The 19,774-nt window shown below is 48.1% G+C and overlaps 1 protein-coding gene across 1 annotated transcript in view; it reads left to right on the top strand.

Moving 5' to 3' along the window:
* Positions 1-3,497: 3,497 nt before the first annotated feature.
* zbtb7a (zinc finger and BTB domain containing 7a) overlaps positions 3,498-19,774 on the top strand; it is a gene marked incomplete at its 5' end in the record, with an annotated part of 24,401 nt that continues 8,124 nt past the window's right edge. Inside the window, 3 exons of the mRNA XM_062555307.1 lie at positions 3,498-3,656; positions 14,886-15,497; positions 19,519-19,774. The exon at positions 19,519-19,774 is cut by the window's right edge and continues 778 nt beyond it. Of these exons, the coding sequence (XP_062411291.1) occupies positions 3,498-3,656; positions 14,886-15,497; positions 19,519-19,774 (1,027 nt within the window). The remainder of the gene's footprint in view (positions 3,657-14,885; positions 15,498-19,518) is intronic.

Consider the following 19,774-nt stretch of genomic DNA (forward strand, 5'->3'; position numbering starts at 1 on the left):
TACTTTGTTGTTGTTTTAATGTACACTGAGCTACATCATATGGATGTATTGTGTCTTTATGTGAATGAAATGTGAGAGGCATTTCTTAATTTGGTGGCGGCTATCGCAGGCTTATATAAAAACGACACCACTCTCACGCTCTCAGTGGGGAATTTTAAAGGTGTAATGTGTGCAGTGGTCGCACCTAATCTGCTTTTGCTGATATGGCATGTTACATGATGATTCTTGGCACCACTTCCATATTTTTAGACCCTGTGGACGTTGACACACACACAGTTACTTTGCCAGACATTTGGTTCCGTCGTAATCCCTCGTCACGCATGAATAACACCTGACAACTTGTAGGATGGGGCCTTGTATGTGGACATGTCCGTATGGGGTGTGCAGTATTCATATAAGTAAGATTTCAGCCTTTATTATGGGGCTTGCCCACTAATGGCAAAACCAGAGCGGAAGGGTGTAGGGGATAGAACTACAATGGCCTGTTTTAAAATCAAGGACAGTGGGTAATAAACATGGCTTACGTCAGCTAAATTAACCATGACAAAAAAGGGCCAAGGACAGCAAATTAAAAACGTCATAAAATATGAGGACCTTCTTGTTTCTTAATGTGGTGCCATTGAGAAAATGATTTACTTTGTGTACACTAAGCTAAATGCATGATTTAGATTTAATAATATCAATAAAACAAGAAAGATTGTAGCCATACGCATAATCTATGGAGCGTAGCGTATGTGTGTGAGTGAGTTATGAAATGCACACCAGTGAAACACTCCACCCGCAGTATGGTTGTCAAAAATAAAAACCAGCCCACACAAAATAGTTTCATAGCTTCTCAGCTGCCTTTTCAGAATATCACCTCATAGTCTGCTGTGATTCATCATCATCGCAAAAAAAAAAAAAACAGAGAGAGAGATGCATGTCTGTCGGTGCCGGTGTAGATTGGGTGCCTGGTAAGAAATAGTTAAAGTGGCGATTGCCACGTGGGGCTGTGGTGTGTTACCTCCATGTGTGTCTCCCTCGGAGAGCGCCCTCTATGGCCAGTGTGTGTCATGTCCCTGCTCCATACTGTCCCCTAGGTTCCTCTAAAATGCAAAGCCGTGATAATCTCATGGACCTCCTGGAGTCTACCTCCCCACTAATGTGGAGGTGACCTGTCAAATAGTTTTACATAAGTTCCGCTGGCGTCATCTGGGACTTGTTAAAATGATTAAAGTCCAGTGCCCTCAGCTGAGATGATGATCAGGTTGGGTTCTTCATACTGAGAGCTGGAAGTGCAGAGACTTTCACAAACTCACACACACTCATACTTTTCTAGCTGGTGGTTAGACTGGTGCGTGTGTGTGTGTCTCACATTGCCTGACGCAAGAAAAAAAAAAACCCAAACAAACACTATGTCTTCATAGTTCTGAACAGGAATAAGTGGTCGAAGAAGAGGTTACCAAGGTGTTGCTGACAGCTTGGGGCTGGTTTGGAAAGGGAAGATTAATGCACTAAGAAGTCAGTGCTAAGACTTTAAGGCCCCCCTCTTGAGGCAGCGTGCGCTCGGAATGGGTGAAGACAGCAGTGGAAGCGAGGGGGGGTGGGTGGGTGCTGGCAGACCCTGAGTGTCCTGGAATGTGCCAAGGCTTGTTTTTGGGGTGGGACACCATGACCTCAGGCTCTGGGATGGGTGGGTGCGCCTCTATTCAAGCACCATGTGAGAGATACAAGAGCAAGAAAAGACAAGACGCTACAATTATAATTTGAACACACACTTACTCATTTCCTTGGACGCAAACCTGCTCCTGTGGGACGGGTCGTGTATAAAGGGAGCAGATTAAATGTAATCTGTGTTTTGGATTTTTTTTTTTTTTTTTTTATCTGTCAGGGTTGTTATGTTGTGTTTGTTTTTGTTTTTGCTTTTTTAAAATACCCCCTTCTGACTTGAGAATATTCTTTCAGTCCCTAGAGAAGAGGAGCCAAAGAGAGCTCATCAAGGGGGAATGCTGTTTCTTTAAGAGAGAGGGAGAGAGAGAGAGAGAAAGGGAGGGACCTCTTTGCCCTCCAGAAACCAGGAAGGGAATTGAGTTGATCTGCTGCTGCTGCCTGGTTAGCGCATACGGGGCTTTGAAACTGCACGACAGTTGAGGAGAGAGCGAGCGAGCGAGAGAGAGAGAGGAGAGAGAGAGAGAGAGCTCCAGAGAGGAGGAGAGAGGAGAGGAGGGCAGAGCTATCCCCACAGCAAGCAGCACCACGGCCATCGCAGGTGAGCCCCGGACGCCCCCCGCTTGCCCCCCCCTACCCCCCCACCTCAAGCCCAGGCGACTACTGCTCAGGGCCTGCCGACTGGAGAGAGCAGTCACAGGAGAAGAAGAGAAAGGAATGAGGGAGGGGGACAGGAGAGAGAGAGAGAGAGAGAGAGAGTGGTGGAGGTGGGTGTGAGTGGTGTGGGGTGGGGGGGTGAGGAGAGAGAGAGAGCAAGGGAGGGGGCGAGCTAAACAGTCAGTAGTTGAGCTGGGGTTTTTTCCCCCAAACTTCTCGCTACAACGCTTTTTTTCCCAAAAATATATACCTGCTGATGTTGCTCTATTTTTCGGAACTTTATTTTGGTCTGGGAGAGGTGTGAACTTTTTGGACGGAGGTGTGCGTGAGCGGAGGGGGGGTCGCTGTGAGAGGAGGTGGATGGTGGGGTTTTGATGTGCGTGTGTGTGTATGTGGAGGGTGTGTGTGTGTGGGGGGAGTCGGCTTGAAAGGAACGAGGAACCAAAAATAATTCCATAGGACATGGTTCAGTGATAACTGCTGGGACCACTTTTTCAGATGCTGTCATTTCATGCCAAACTAAGTTTGGAGGGAAAGTTGTCATCAAGCCCTTGCCATTCGGCGCTGATTTGGATTATTTTCCGGGGGGATCTGTCCGGCTGGTGTCGTCTTATTCAGTCTTTCCAAAAAGTCTGTATTTAGGTCAGGAATGCTGAAGTTTTTCGTAAAATGCAGAACGGGTCATTGTGTCATATAATTGTATTCTATCGCTTGCTTGTGACTCGGGGGAAACCAGTGGTCTGGTGTGGGTTTTTTTTTCCTGCGGAGCTTGGCCCTGTTTGATGGCTGGTCTGTACTTTTAATACCTGGCATCCTGCTAGCAACACACTGTAGTGTATAATTCAGCCCTGAGTGCTTACGTTGAAGCAGGCTCGGAGATGTGGGGGTGGCAAGGGGGAGAGCGCTGGGACTCGTAGTTCGCCCGGGCGGGCTGGCAAGCAGGTCAGATAGCGCTCAAGGACTCCACATCCCAGAGTGCCTTGCCCTTGGCCATGCAGGAACGGGAACAGCCGCCAGCCTATCCCGACGGGGAGGTGTGGTGAGTGAGGAGCCGTCAGGCCAATCGCGTGGCAGGAAGCAAAGCCACAGCAGTGGGCTGAAAATAGAGGGGAGGGGGGAGGGCGGGGAGGCAGAGAGGAGGTGGTAGGTGTCTGCCTGCCTGTGTGGGATCAGGCAAGGGCTTGCCTGTGTAACTACGGCCACTCAAGAAGTTTCCTGTCTCGCGATCGCTCTGGTGCCGAGGCAGGGCCCTGCCCAGACACGGAGGCAGGCAGGCAGGCAAAGCAGGCAGGCAGGCAGGCAAGGGGAGAGCGACTAGGGCTGGAGGAGGCAAGCACACTTCTGGGCAGCTGGTAAGAGCAACTATACACACACACATACACACGCACACACACAGAGTGCTCGCACGCACACACACACACACACACACACACACACACACACTGTTCTCTCTTGTACTGACAGCCTGGCAGAGGACAGGCAGAGATAGAGAAGAGCTCGCTGGGTCTTTGTGAGAGGGAGTGAGGGGGAGTGTGTGGAGTGGTGGCGCTGCTGTGTGTGTGTGTATGTGTGTGTGTGTGTGTGTGTGTGTGTGTGTGTTGGGAGGGGGACAGGACTTGATTCGAGTTCTCAGCTCTTGACCCACTTGCAGATGAGGTGGAGGGGAGGAAATGAAGAAGTGCTTGGATGTGGCAGGTACTTTTGAAAAACGACAGGAGACGTCGGTGTCGATGCTTCTCACAACTTTTTGGACATGCTCAGGTGTACGTGTGTGTGTGTGTGTGAGTGTGTGTGTGTGTGTGTGTGTGTGTGTGTGTGTGTGTGTGTGTGTGTGCGTGTGTGCGCGTGCGTGTGTACGCTGAAGGCAGCCAGAGTAGCAGATGTTTCCCTAAAAATGTCTCGGCTGTTCCTTAACTCATTCTCTGTCTGTATAGCACAGTCAAGTTAAGTATAATGTCCGTGATGTCAGCAGACTTGATGACATCTGGCTGGTATTATGCGCCGTGTGTGTGTGTGTGTGTGTGTGTGTGTGTAGGGGGGTGATACAGTGCCATGGGTCCTGGTGGTTTTGACACAGAACTGGTATGAGGCAAGAGAATGCGGCGGCACCTCTAGCGGACAGTTTCACTTCCCCGTGCCGGTCTCGTCCGTGGCACTTCTGGCAACTCCAAATGCCAGCATGGACTTTGAAAGCGGCAGCCGTTTTTTCCCATAGCTGTGCCTCGTGTCAGCTCGCAGTAGTCTCTCTCTCTCTCTCTCTCTCTCTCTCTGTGTGTCTTTCTCTTGTTCTGACTGTTTCTCGCCCCTTCCCCTATTTGCTGTCCCCTCCCAAGGCTTCCCACTTCCCTTCCCTGCCCTCACAAAACAGTCTTCATCAGCACTGTCTTATGACATGTCAAGTGCACATCACAAGTGTGTGTGTGTGTGTGTGTGTGTTTTCTGTGGTGGGGACTGTGTATGGGTGTGTATTTGTGTTTTGTGTGTGCGGGTTTTTGGGGAGGCTGTGTGTGTGTGTGTGTGTGTGTGTGTGTGTGTGTGTGTGTGTGTGTGTGTGTGTGTCTCTGTGTGTGTGTCTCTGTGTGTGGGTGTGTGTCTCTGTGTGTGTGTTTAAGTCAGTGGGGCATATGGAGCAATAGTGTGAGTCTGATGTTGACACTGACAGACTTTGCAGGAAACTGGAATGATTTTTTCTATTGTGATTGTGAAGTATTTAAGGACATATGCTTTTGCCCTCCCTTTCCTCACCTCGTACTTGCAGAACCCGTTTTTGAAGACTGCTGGTTCAGAGAAAGCGAGACAGACAGAGAGAGAGAGAGAGTTGGGAGAGTTTTTTGTGTTGTTATTGTTATACACGAGTGACGTCTGTGGCTCTGAGTGAATGCGTGCACAGACCTCCCGGTCCCCGTCAGTGGCCAAGCCTGTCTTTATCTCCCGATGTAAAGCCTAACCATACACACAGGGCAAGTTAATGGCAGTGTAAGGGTCAACTCGGGTCGTGGCACCTACAGAAGAATGCGGAGAGGCAACGTTTATGAAACGTTGCCTGGCAAACCCACACGCAGGCAGCCACTGTAAATTCTTTGAAGACGAAAGCGAGAATCGAAAGTGTCTGAGTCTGCCGTTTTTTGCGTTACATCAGTCATACTCAATTAGCGTACCGTTTGGAGAGTTTAATTCATTGCGAGGAAGTGGATTTGCCAGAAAGTTTCCTAGGAGAGGGCTGTCGTTAACTAATTTGTCGTACAAAAGATCTTTCAACGTGTGTAGGCCTTTGAGGAACCATGAAAACAAAATAGCACACGTGTTTTATGACTTTCCACAAGAAGTACTACATGCACAAACCACACGGACAAACCGCCAAAGTCACTGGGGGAATTTTTGGTAGCTGGTGTGACTGGGACCGGCCCAGTGAGGAAGTGGAGTAGTATTTGAAAGTGCAGGCGTGGCGTTGGGGATGGTGCTGGTGGAGGTTGGTTGGTTGGTGGTGGAGGGTGGTAAACTGCTTACATGTATTGGATGAGAGGAGTGTGGGGCACTGAAGGCTGGATCCATGTGCCCTGTAGTTGCACTGTCAGCCACCATGGCTGGCCAGACTGAAGTCCTCGCGACCCACTAAGAATGAGCTCCACTCGTCAGCAATAAAATAATCTTGTAACTCCCTCACCCACACCGACGGGCAACCTTCTGTGTGTGTGTTGTCTTGTGGGTGTGTGTTGTGTTTCCGTTCAGGGACCCGGTGATCCGGGCCGGGGTGGGCTTCCAGGTTTGTCATGTAAACACTAAACAGGGCGACTCGACTCGAATGAGATTTTTCTCGCAAAGCCTCACGTCGTGCTGTCCCCTACGCGGTTTATCCAGCGGTAATCAGAGAGCGCCCCTTATTATATGCCCGCGTTGCATATTTAAAAGGCTTTCTTGGAGGCTCCATTATCTCCGGGGGACTGACGGCTTCACTCATTATTTTCCCACACCGTGCCCTGGAATCAGGCGGAATTCTTTGTTTCTTTGTAAATAGTTGCTGAACGTGAGTGAGCAGAGTGGCAGGCCCAATGTTAACTGAGCGCCCAGTGGTGTGTGTGTGTGTGTGTGTGTGTGTGTGTGTGTGTGTGTGTGTGTATAGTGTCTGTGGGGTGTGTTTGTGTGTGTGTGGGTGAGACTGGTAGATGCTCGTCAGAGATGGTGTTGGTTGGATATTGCGTCTGCGTCCCCCGCCCCCCCCCCCCCCCCCGCCGCCCGGGCGAGTCGTCGGGCGAAGGAGGAGGAAGTGGGAGTTGAGGTGGGTCTGTCGTCTGGGCCAGTGTGGGCTGAGCGAGGCAGGGGTTGGGCTGGGCAGAGGGCAGCGCACTGCAGTGTCTGGGCGAGCTGGTCATCTGATAACAGAGAGGGTTCTGTTACACCACAGGAAGTGCTCTTTGGTTGGGGGTTGTGTGTGTGTGCGTGTGTGTGTGTGTGTGAGAGTGTATATGTGTATGTGTGTGTGTGTGTGTGTGTGTGTGCGTGCGTGTGTGTGTATAACAGGCGTGGGTCTGCAGAGTGAGAGGTGGCACTGATGGAGGTGGCAGGGCAGGGCAGGGCAGGGCATGGCAGGGCAGGAGAAAGAGAGAGAGAGAGCTGGCCAGCGTGGCAGACCTTTCCTCTACTTTTCACACTTAAACTCCCAAGGTGTCTTCCACTGTGGCGTAGCGTAAGGATGAGTGCACAAACTGAAGTTGGCCTTCAGTTGTCCTCTGTGGAGAGGGGGGGGGGGGGGGGGTCTTGCTTCTTGACTTGATCATGTGCAAAAAGTTTTCCAATCAGAAAGAATATTGTAATTTGTTGGCCACTCTCTTATGGTCTGCAGTGTCAGTCTGCAGTTTGTTCATTGTAGTGTTTTTATTTTCATCTGATGTGCTGCAATGTTATGTCACTGCAGAAAAATGCACCACGGTTTTTAAAGCTGTCACGATAGTTCTCAACTCCCTATTCAAATTGGCCACAAAACTTGAAAGGTCTTTGGAACAGGTGCTAAAAGAGTATCATTTTTGTTGCACCACATTTGGTATCAGTTCATCAAGAGCCAAAAAATAGGCCTATTACATAGGTTTGCAAACATTTTATGTGTTCTGTCACTGCTGTAAATGTGTTGAAGAAACACAGCGTATTAATTTAATAGATTGTTCCCTGTTCTCTGATAGCTTGCCTGTAGCCGTGTGTAAAGGCGAGGGCTACTGCCTCTAGGCTGTGCCTCTCATTATATCTACAGCTCTTGGCAAGCAATGCAACTGGCATGTGTGGCGATAGAACTTTGACCTTTGGATTTCCATAATAAAGGCGACTTCTTCGACTCACTAAAATTTTATTGTCCAGCGTGACATAAGAAATTGAAATTATAAAGATTTTTTTCCTCCCCCCCCTCTTGAGTCTCTCCAGGGTTATGTGGGGCTGAGGGTGGTTTTATAAGTCTCGTAGAGTGGGTTTTCTTTTTTCTTTTTTTTTTTTCTTTTTTTTGTCATGCGCAGGCTTGGATTCGGCTGAAGTGGTGGTGCGAGTTTGTTTTAAACAGCCTCGCCCACTACCTTTCAGGGCATTGTGCGGAGAAGTCTTGATTTTTGGCAGCCTTCTGACATCCCTCCAGTTTGGCAGGCCGGGCCCCACAACTCTAGTTTTATCAGTTGCTCGCCCTACTTCCTGCCTACGCTCTGTATGGCCAGTCAGGCTTCCTACCAGCGCTGGCAGTAGTGACTCACGCACTCACACACACACACACACACACACACACACACACACACACACACACACATACGCACATGCACACAGGGCCTTGCTTGAAATCCTGTTCTTCTTGGAACTCGCCACACCCCCCTCCTCCCCACACCCCTCCCCCTCCCCCTCCCCCTCCTCCTCCTCCTCCTCCTCCTCCATCCCTTTTCTCCATAGCGTTTCCGATTATCCTGTAATATCCGCTGGGCCTTGACCTTGAACCCTGCTGACCCCTGGCTAGTGATCCCCCTCCCCTCCCCTCCCCTCCCCTGCCCTGCCCCTCGGCCCCCTCCCTCTCCCTCTGGGCCGTGGCGGCTGTTAATCGCAGGCACGCTCTCAGGACTCCCGGGCTGGGGAACACCCCCCTGCCGGCACGTCGTAGCCTCCCGCTACGTCGTGTTTCAGGGCTTTGCGCCCTCGAAAGCTGACATATACAGTAGGCATACAGTGAGCTTTCTAATCCTTCCTGCTCTCTCCTTCTTTCTTGCTTTCTCTCTCTCTCTCTCTCTCTCTCTCTCTCTCTCTCTTTTTCACTCTATCTTTATCTTTCCTACAGCCCCCCCACTCTTCCATCTCCGCTAGAAACTGTTCAGAAAATAAGCACACAGTTATGGTAAATAGCAGTAAACAAAAACATACACACCAAACAAACAAACAAACAAACAAACAAACAGTCACAAAAAAACAGTTCAGACAGAGGCAGGCCCCTCTGACAGGGCTGCTGGCTGTGAGGCTGCAAGAGTTGTTTTTGTTGATGTCATGAGCCGGCGTGCTCCAGGAATGTGGCGCGGGCCCGACTGGAACGCTGCATTCTTAGATATCCTTCTTTTTCTCTCCGAGAGAGCTGATATGTCGCGTCTGATAAAAACATAATGCTTTTTGGCAGCCTTTCCCTGCCAAATCATGTCCAGCTGATAGCTACCTTCAGCGGGGAGCAAGCCAGACCACCTCGCATCAGGCTGAAATAATACATGCTTGTTTACATGCTTGAGGCAATGTAAAAAAAAAAGATCTCTCTTACTCTTGGCTGGAGGAGAACCAGTAGCTGGATACTCAGCTTTGGGTGAACAGGGCCGATCATCCCTGAAATCTAATCTGTGTACCTGCTCTTGACGTTTGCTGGTGGGGGGTGGATGTTGACGGAGTAGGGGGTGCTGGGTGCTGATTATAGGGCCAGTGTGAAGGAGGCGTGGTGGGGGTCAGATCTGGCTTGTGGTTTGACTTGCAAAGCAGTGGCTTGCCTTGCCCGGCGGATAGCAGCAGCCCCGTGCAGCGACGGACGCTGTGTGCTGCCGTGTGCCATGCGAGAGGCCTTGAAACGAGACATCGGGGGCACGTCATGGGCCCCGTCACCCGCAGCCATGAATAAGTAATAGGGAATGTTTGGAGGCAAGAGGAGGTGTTAGGATCAGGTTTGTTTGCGGTGTTTCCTCTCTCTCTCTCTTTCTTTCTCTCTCTCTCTCTCTTTCTCTCTCTCTCTCTCTCTCTCTCTCTCTCTCTCTTTTTTTGCGCTTGCTGGGTTATTCTGGGACAGGCTCCCATACACGCACCTGTAACACTGATGACTGACAAGACAACTATTCTATTATTTCTCTCTCCTCCTGTTCAAACTTGGGGGGAGAAAACCAGAAAGTAAATAAAGTAAAAGTAGACAGGTCCTGAGTCAGTTTGGCCGCCTTGTGCGTTGGGAGTATTCAGGTAAAACGGCAGGCTTGAGAGAATGCTACACAGATGAGCCGCTCTCTCGAGATCTTAAAGACTTTGCCCTCAGTGAACTCTTCCCTCTCACCCTCCCTCCCTCCCTCTCTCGCTCTCTATCCCTCTCTCTCTCTGTCTCTCTGCACATAACAAGGACTTGTCAGTTAGCCCCCTGCCTCTCCCCTGCCTCATAGATAGTCAAATGAGAGGTGGATAGTGAAATTAGGCCCTCGCTCTGGTGGCTTTATCAGGGCCCCTGCACTGTGTATGTATGTGTGTGTGTGTGTGTGTGTGTGTGTGTGTGTGTCTCAACAGTAAAGCTATACAGAGCTGAAATACCCATTGACATGGCACAGAGGCTTGAGGGACACTGCATGTGTGTGTGTGTGTGTGTGTGTGTGTGTGTGTGTGTGTGAGCGGCTCTACCCAACAGCCGTTCGTGCCCACACATATACCTGTCGGCATGGTTTATTTGCTCAGGGGAGGACATGTGGAATTGTCTGATACAGGTGTGGCACAGTCAGAATGTGCCTTGTCAGCCTTCCCGGCCCTTTTCACACCTTTTCAGTCTTTCCTATAACAACGCATTCATTTCAATGCACTGCTGCTAGGCTTAGGACAGTTCCCTCTTGAGTTAGCAGATGAGTTAGTGGCTAGCAAAAGGGGGCCAACCAAACCAGTATTTTTTTTTTGTATCTGTTGTTTTACCTAATCCTCGGGTTCACATTGAAATGGTGCCAGTTGTGTGTGGGAAGCCGGGCTGCCAGTTTATGGCGAAAAAAGGTGTGTGTGAGAGCGAGCGCGCGAGCTCCCAGGTCGAGCAGGTCTGGCGTACATACCAAGGGGCTTGGTCTGGAGGAATGTCATTTGAATGCATTGCTCTTATAGAGCATAATCCCCCAGGCCTCAACCCCCTGCTGGGTCTCTCTGGCAGATGGGAGCCGGGGGGTGGTGGTGATGGTGGTGGTGGTGGTGGTGGAGGGGGGGTGGGAGCGAAGCTGTTTGCCTTCCGTGTTTGAGTGTGTGTGTGGGTGTGTGTGTGTTTGTGCGTGCGTGCATGCGTGCCTGTGTGTGTGAGTGAGTGAGTGAGTGAACGGACAAATCGGGGAGGGTTTGCTTCTCAGAGCCCCCCTCCCCCTTGCTCGGGCTGCAGTCGATCATTTTAATCCCCCCACCCCCCACCCCCCACACGTGAGCAAGGGGACAGCCTTTCCTGAAACTTGGCACAGGGCGCAGGGTGGGGTAACCGGCTCAGACCGGATTGACAACCTCCCTTTTAATACTGTTCCCTCGCAGGCTGCGCGTGTCCTACTCCTCCTCCTCCTCCTCCTCCAGTGGGTTTTTTCCACTATAGTCTCTCGTGCAGGCAGCCCCCCTCTCGCCCTCGGCCACCCCTCCCCAAACTCCCTCACCCTTCCCCTCCCTCCCTCCCTCTCGCTCTCTCGCTCTCTCGCTCGTTCTCTCTCTCTCTCTCTCTCTCCCCCTTCCCCAGCAGTCAACTGACACAACACAGAGTGCACATGCTGCACAGCCCCACACCCAGAGCTCTCCCTCCACTCTTCTCTTCTCCTCTGCTCTCCTCTGTGCTCTCACTCTGACCCCCCCATGCCCCCCCCCCCCACTTTGCCCACCCCCCAGTCTGCCGAGCTGCGCCGCTCCGAGCCGTGCTGGGTTGCCCTTCACTCCCCCTCGCAGCCACACGCTAACGCTAACGTTAGCGCTCCAGAAGTTTGCCCCAGAGCACCTCCCCTTCCACACTTCACCAGCGCCCAGGCACAGCACACACACACACACACACACACACACACACACACACACACACACACACACACACACACACACACAGTAGGCCAGACAGCCAGGTCACACAGAGAGTCCTCCCGGCGTGGCGAAAGGAAAAAAAATATACATAAACAATGTTGTGCCTCACGTGGGTTTGACATAGGCCACGAGGAAATAATGTTGTTAGGTGATACTCTGTTATAATGTCGTTAGAGTGACACTATGCAAAGTGTTTGCTAAGGCACCGTGCGCCCCGGGGGTGTCTTGTGGTAGACTTTTTATGTTTGGGGCTCAGCCCGCAGCTCCCAGGTCCTCTCTGTTTGCACAGGCTGGACTACAGCCTGAACGTTTTCTCAATCCTATCGCTGCTGTCAGCCATTGACTGGTTTCTATTGAACTGCGACGATCAAATAAACACTGCTGATGTTATTCTTCCTTAGCATAATTCTGCTGCTCTGTTGAAATAACTGTATATGTATTTTGGTCAAGTACACAAACCCTCAGCCCCCCCACCTCCCCCCCAGCCCCCCAGCCCCCCAGCCCCCCACCCAAGAGATGGGCACGTAATAAAATTCAGGCCTTGGCTGGAATATTTGCCGCAACAAAGGAGCCGTAGACCAGACTGACATACCAGAAGTTAAGAGATTAACACACTCTCTCACACTGCACTCGCTCGCTGGCCTGACCCAAACCTGAACTTAAAAGCGGCTGCTCCTATAATAGCTTATCCTTCACCATGAATTAGCGGCACCAGCACCAGCACTGCCCTCCCAATAGTTTCCCAGTAGCAATAGGCACTTTTGTAATCTGCCCAGCCCATTCTGATATCTCTTAATGTTATTATTTGTTTGTCCAGTCATATGGTTGTATGGATGCTGTGTATACCGTATTTTCCCGACTATTAGCCGCGGCTTATACATCGATTTTGCAAAATATCTTCAGTTGTGAGGTTAAAACAAGGAGGCAGTTAATATGGTGCTAATATGGTTTTGTTTCTTTTAACTTGCATATAACACTGTCCCGCGGCTTATACTGTAAAACCTCCCTCCCCTCTGATATAGAGGGAGTGTCTGGTACTGAGAAAATAGCTGAGAAGTGGCGAGAACATTATCAAGAACTGTTTAACTGTATTAAGAATGAACCCTTTGTTGTAAATGACATTGAACCAAATGAGAATTTTGTAATTAGACCTGATGAAATTTTAGATGCAATCTCAATGCTAGATGATAACAAGGCGTGTGGCATGGACCATATCTATGCAGAACACTTGAAGTATGGGAGTCAGAAACTCTGTCCTTTATTATCAATGTGCTTTACTGGGCTCCTTATCCATGGAGTGCTACCTGATTCACTTCTCTCCATATTGCTCGTTCCAGTCCTAAAAGATAAAGCCGGGAAACTGAATAGCATTGACAACTACAGACCAATTGCACTTTCTAGTATTCCATCCAAAGTTTTGGAACGCGTCCTCATTACCAGGCTTGATACGTTTCTACTAACATCACATAATCAGTTTGGCTTTAAAAGGAAACATGGCACAGATATGTGTATATTTGCTTTAAAGGAAATGGTTGCAAAATATGTGGATCAGAATTCGACCGTATTTATGTGTTTTTTAGATGCCTCCAAGGCGTTTGATAGGGTCAACCATGGAAAATTATTTATTAAATTACTGCAGAGAGGGGTACCAAAGGTCATTATCAGGATGCTAGTATACTGGTACAGTCACCAGACAATGAGGGTCAAATGGGGCTGTGGAATATCCTCCCCATTCTATGTATCAAATGGTGTTCGTCAAGGGGGTTTATTATCCCCGGCTCTATTTAATGTATATATGAATGATCTGTCAATCCAACTGAGTCTGTGTACTACTGGCTGCCTCATTGGTAGCTCTCTCATTAACCATCTTGTGTATGCAGACGATTTGGCCATTGTTAGTCCATGCAGTGCTGGCTTGCAGCAACTACTTAAAGTATGCACACAATATGGCCTTGAGTATGACATTAAATTTAATGCGAAAAAGAGCAATGTCATGATAGTCAGAAGCAGAGAGGATAAAAAATTGACTTTCCCTGTTTTCTATCTGTGTAATTGCCCACTTGTGGTGTGTAAGGATGTAAAGTATCTGGGTCATATAATCTCAGATGATCTTAGTGATGATCAAGATATATATCGTCAACGCCGCAAATTATATGCCCAGGCTAACATGTTACTACGCAAGTTCAGTATGTGCTCTTCTAATGTCAAATGCTCTTTGTTTAAAGCCTTTTGTACACCTATGTATACTTCTCATCTATGGTGTAGATATAAGAAAAGCAGTCTGCAGAAGCTTAAAGTTGCCTATAATGACACTATGAGATTGCTGATGCAGCTACCTAGATGGTTTAGTGCCAGCTACTTGTTTGTCCACTCCAATGTGCCAACCTGTGAGGCAGTCCTTAGAAATTTAATGTACAAATTCATGTGCCGCCTGGATCTCTCACACAATAGCATTATTGAAGCTCTAGTGAACCCAGCTAAGAGCTCCTTGAGGTACTCCTCTAAGCTTAGGAGGCATTGGAGAGAAAGCCTATATGTTTGATGGGTGGTTTTGTCTTGTTGTCTTGATGGCTTGTTGTATTGTTGTCTTGATGGTTTTGTTTGTCTTGTTTTATTGTTGTTGTTTTTTTTGTTTTTGTTTTTGTTTTTGTCTCTTTGTCTTCTTGTTTTTAAAATTATTTATTCTGTCTGTTTTTTTTATACTCTGCTATGGACATGTACTAGTGTCTGTGATAAATAAAGAATTGAATTGAAAATATACACAATGCGGCTTATATGCGGGAGATTACTGTATGGTTATCGGTGCAGATTCAAATTGCGTTTAGTAAAGACAAATACTATCCTGTATGTATCTGAACTTTAGGAAACCATTTTTCTGTCATTAGGCCACACTATTTGGCAGTGATTGTTTTTCAACAATGCCAGTATATTTCACTTTGAACGTTTCAGGTGAGCCCTGCAAAGCTCTAGCCAGCATCTGTCTGGATGTGAATGTAAACAAGGGCATTTGGGCTGACATTTGTTCCCGGCTTCACTCTTTCTCTCTGTAAGAATGTTTCGGTTTGGCAGTTGTCTTCTTCCTCAGTTTCTCTCCTCAGTTTGGTTGTGTTTTGTGTTTGCGTGATTTATGACCATAGTTCTCACATGATTCCTTTCTCTCTCTCTCTCTCTCTCTCTCTCTGTCTCTCTCTCTCTCTTTTATTTATTTTTGACTGTACATTATGACAAACTGAGCGTGTAGTACTTTGTGTCAAGAATGTAATAAAGGCTTTTTAAAATTCTCTCTCTCTTTCTCTCTTTCTCTCTCTCTCTCTCTTCTTCAGACAGGCAGACGGACAGACGGCAGGACGGAAGCGCGGGCGGGGCCTGTGATTGGCGGCTCGGCGGCAGGCTGGTGGAAGATGTCGTCGGGGGCCGGCGGGCGGGGGAGCCGCCATGCGCGGTCGCGTAACAGCGGCGCCGGTGGTGGCGGCGGCGGCAGCGGCGGCGGCAGCTGCGGCAGCTCGGGCGGCTACGGCGGCTCCGGGGACGCGGCGGTGGTGGAGGAGGGCCCGGTGGGCATCCCGTTCCCCGAGCACAGCGCCGACGTGCTGGGCGGCCTCAACAAGCAGCGGCAGAGCGGCCTGCTGTGCGACGTGCTGCTGGTGGTGCAGGAGCAGGAGTTCCACGCGCACCGCTCCGTCCTGGCCTCCTGCAGCGCCTACTTCCACAAGCTCTTCACCTCCGGCCTGGCCGCCAACCACCAGAGCGTCTACGCCCTCGACTTCGTGCGCGCCGAGGCGCTGGCGGCGCTGCTGGACTTCGCCTACACGGCCACGCTGACCGTCAGCCACACCAGCGTGGCCGACATCCTGAGCGCCGCGCGCCTGCTGGAGATCTCGCCCGTCCAAGATGTCTGCACGCACCTGCTGGACACCAAAGTGCTCTCCCCGCCGGTACGCACAACGCTCACAGATAACCCACACACACATACGTAAATATACGTGCACATGAAAACATACATTACATACACACACACACACACACACACAGACACACACACACACACACACACACACACACACACACAGGCATGCAGACATATACACACCTATACACAAACAGGCACACTTAGAGGCACAACCTCTGTTGCTAATACCACTAAGTCATATAACTAAGATTAGTGAGGTCATACCATTAAACCCCATAATAATAATCCCTCAAAAAAAAAAAAAAGGAAAAACACAAAAACGGCTAATTCACACGCACAGACACAGACAGAAGAACCTTCAGACACACCATTATAATATTATGCAAGCAGCCATGGTACACTGCTCTACAACAGATGCCTTCACTAAGAGTAGACCAGCTTGACTCATGCTTGACCAGCTTTGCAGTAGTTTAATCATCTAAAAACCAGTAGAGAGTAGCCTCAACTTCAAGCTGATCAAGATGGTGGATTAGGTTCCTTTCACAATGTTACTCAATCTGTCTCCGTGTCAGGCCTTTTCCATGAACTATGTTCTGAAAACTATTAGTTGTGTGTTCTGTAATATTTTCTGAAGGAACATTTTTAGTATTCTACTGTATGGTGCACTTAGCTGCAGCACTTTCTAGTAAGATATGTTTGTATTCCAGGAAATGGTTTTCATTGGAAGAGATTGGATAATTGGATTGTTGAGGGTTTTTTCCCAGATAATGTGATGCCCTGGTCATAATCTCGATAGTTCTGGTGTAATGCCTTAAAATGTAATACACAGGGAGGCACAGGTAATGGATGTTATGTTAGGGTTAAGGGTTTTCAGTAAGAGGTCACTACTGGATTTTATGAAAAGTTATAAACAGTAGGTATGCATTTTCAGTGACTTCCTGATTGGATTTGATTACGATTCAAATGGTAACGATCTGATTCTAAAATGATATTGATGCATCATAATTTATCCAAGTCTATGTTTTTTTATTTACTACAAGATCAGATAAAGACAAGATTAAAAAAAATCTACCTTTTTGATATTTGGAAATGGGTTTGAAGGAGGCTGTTTATCATCTAATCATCTTATCAATTACTTAAACAGTTGTTTCATTTTTGCTGCGTCGTTGGAGAATCTCTCACATTCACATTAGCCCAATGCTTTGTCATTATCATATCTTCTCCACAAACTCTGTTAGACAGTATTGATTTAGTCCTTCACACTTTATGTGGTGAGTGATATACAGTTTGACTGACAATTCAATGGATTTGTTGATCTGTAGGTCTATATCAGTAGCCTTGCAGAGACATTAGGCCCAACTGGATCTCACTACTTTGTTGGAAGAACGGGCCTGCGTGTACTGGTCTGGCAGGAATGCGTTTAGAAACTTGCTATGGCTGTTGGATTGGCAGCATTACAAGTCATGAACAGCTTTGTCTCAGTGAGACAGGTCAGCCAAAGGTTAGCGTCACCTGAAATGTCAGATGTCAAAGGGTGACGGTTCCAGTAAGATTCCTCGACAAATTATATTATGCTCAGGTTGAGATTGATGAGAATGAAACAGTCGCTTAGAACCTAATATTACAGAATGATCCCAGGGCTAATGTTAAGACTTTTTTCCTATTTGTAAACAAGAGCAAAAAGGTCTGCCTGGTCCAGGTGATCACTTTTGTGATCTGAGGTGCCATGCACGGCTTTATGTAGATGTCCATCAGACTGGTATGCAAAGTACATATAATGTAACACTAGCCTGTAGGAGCACTAATGCAAACACAAATAGGTCATCAATAGGTCATGTGGAGCGGTGGTAGCGTAGTCAAAGATCCTTTATTACTTTATTACAAAGACCCTTTAACCCTCTATAGTGTCTCAGGAGCTGGGCTAGCATAGCCTGCAGTCGCCCAAAAAGTTGTAGGTTCAATTCCCACCTCCCAACATTGTGTCCTTGAGCAAGGCTCTTAACCCTGAGTCGCTCCAGGGACGATGGCCCTGGTAATATAATGCATATATGAAGTCGCTCTATCATAGTCATGTAACAGCAGCGTGTCAAACAAAAAGGACACAATATCTCACTGTTCATAGAGCTCCACTGGCTAGCATTAGCTGCCCCCATTTAATTTAAAGTCTCTCATGCTAACCTATACAAAGTGATTACTGGGTGTGGTCCCACTTACTTAGGTGCTCTTGTGAAGGCTCATCATCATGGTCATCTCATCTTCAACATCTAGTAACAACCCAACACTGAACATGAACTTCCTTTCTTCGACTTCCTTCCTCCTCCTCCCTCTACTACGATCTCCTTTGATTAGGTTTTGACCATACCTTGCCTTCTTCCGGTAGTCTCATAGTGTTTGTGAAGTTGTGTTTATTGGTACCCTAAGGGGTCCTTTGCAATTCACATCTGTCAAATGATTGGAAATGTTACTTCACACCATTCAAATTAGCATTGCCACAAAGCATTGTGCAGTGTCCAGATAAAATCATGTTGGTTTGATTTCATGGTGTCCTGTTGTTTAAAGGTGCACTTTTTATGGCTGGCCCAACCTCTTTCTTTGGTAAAGATAGGAAGAGTAGGAGGTCTTTTTAAAGGTAGCCTGCTTTTTAAAGGTAGCCTCAGAGACAATAAATGAAATGGACAGAGCCACAGACCTCGATAGAGACAAGTGAAGTCAATTTGAAGCCCTTTTCCAGGTGAAGCCTTATTGTGCTGAACATCCTCAGTGTCAGTTGAGTGATAACATGCAACGTCAAACGCTTCAGATGTAAAGTTATTTGCTGTAAAAGTAACGCCAAAATGATTGGGGGTCAATGGAATGCTATCTCCAGGTGAAGCCATTAGCCTCAGAGCCTCCCAGAGAGGGTACGCCTTCTGAATGCTGCCTTACCCCCTTGGGTAGCCTACTTTAGAGTTGCCAAAAGAGGAAAGCAAATATTCATGCCTTAACAAGACACAAGACCACCTGGAGCCTCTTCAACTGCTTTAGAATCCGTTCTCTTGAACAGACTCAAGAACAAGTAGAGGTTCAAGATTCCAGTACAAGTGCCTGCTCCTCAAAGGACAAACATTTCAGTAGCCTATTTGTCTTCTTGTTGGCTGTAGTGATGGCTTGTGCTTAGGAAGACCATGATGGTCGTACTGTGGCATGCATATCAAACAACTTGTTTTAGAATCCGCTAATGTCCCATTGATCCCTGGTCTCTTAACCCCACTCTAATTAGGATAATGTAAAATGGATTCAATCACTTTGAGTGGCTTTGTAGCCTCTCTCTTACCCCCAGCCTTTATCAGCCATGACTCTCATGATTATATGATTTGGTCCAAAAATGGACAAGAGCGGCCTCATATTGCTATTTAGTAGTGTTGTGGCTTGTCACTGTATTTGAATTGAGCTTCTCCATGCCTTCTCCATGCCAGTAATTATGGAGCTCTTGGTTACTCTACCTCTGTAACTTCACCTCCAGCCTTGATTATGTCATTGTGAAGGTGAGGTGGTATTACCAAATAAGGTTGAGATTACGGACCATAACATAAATTTATTAGAAAACAAAGTTCAAGGCAGCTGATTTTTTTTTTTGCAACGCTAATTTGATGCAATAGTCTTTTAGCTAGTTTCTTTCCTTTTCAATATGCTTACCCCAACATCAACACGTGTAGAAGTTGTCCTCACTGTCACTCCAACCTACTCCAGACCAAAATGTATAATAATTCTGTCCTTTGATTAGTCTCTTTTAACTTGTGTTTTAACTTGTGAGTTACAGTAATAGCATAGCATAGCAGAGCATAGCATAGCACAGCACAGCGTAGCTTAGCAGAGCATAGCACAGCGTAGCATAGCATAGCATAGCATAGCATAGCATAGCATAGCATAGCATAGCATAGCTTAGCATACTCCTGTGGGACACTACATGAGTAGACGTAAGTCTTTTTCTGTCACACGAGGCTTGTCTGACTGTGTGTTCATTGATCATAGACAGACTGACTGAGTCTCACTTCCTTCCTTCATAGGCGGGCAGTGAGCAAGATGAGGAGGAAGAGAGAGAAGAAGAGGAAAGGCCTAAGAGTGGCAGCCGGGGAGGAGGCCGAGGAACGCGAGAGCAGGGGAACCAGCTGCGCGCCCGCGAGTACCTGGAGTTCTTCCAGCGGGGGGCGCACTGGGGCAGCAGTAGCTGCAGCACGCCAGAGCTCAGGGACCCGCTCACACACCAGCACTTTAGCCAGCGCAACGGAGCGGAGCGCAACGGGACCCCCAACGCGCCGCATG

The sequence above is a fragment of the Sardina pilchardus genome, chromosome 15 (genome assembly GCF_963854185.1).
Source record: "Sardina pilchardus chromosome 15, fSarPil1.1, whole genome shotgun sequence".
NCBI classification, from domain to species: Eukaryota; Metazoa; Chordata; class Actinopteri; order Clupeiformes; family Clupeidae; genus Sardina; species Sardina pilchardus.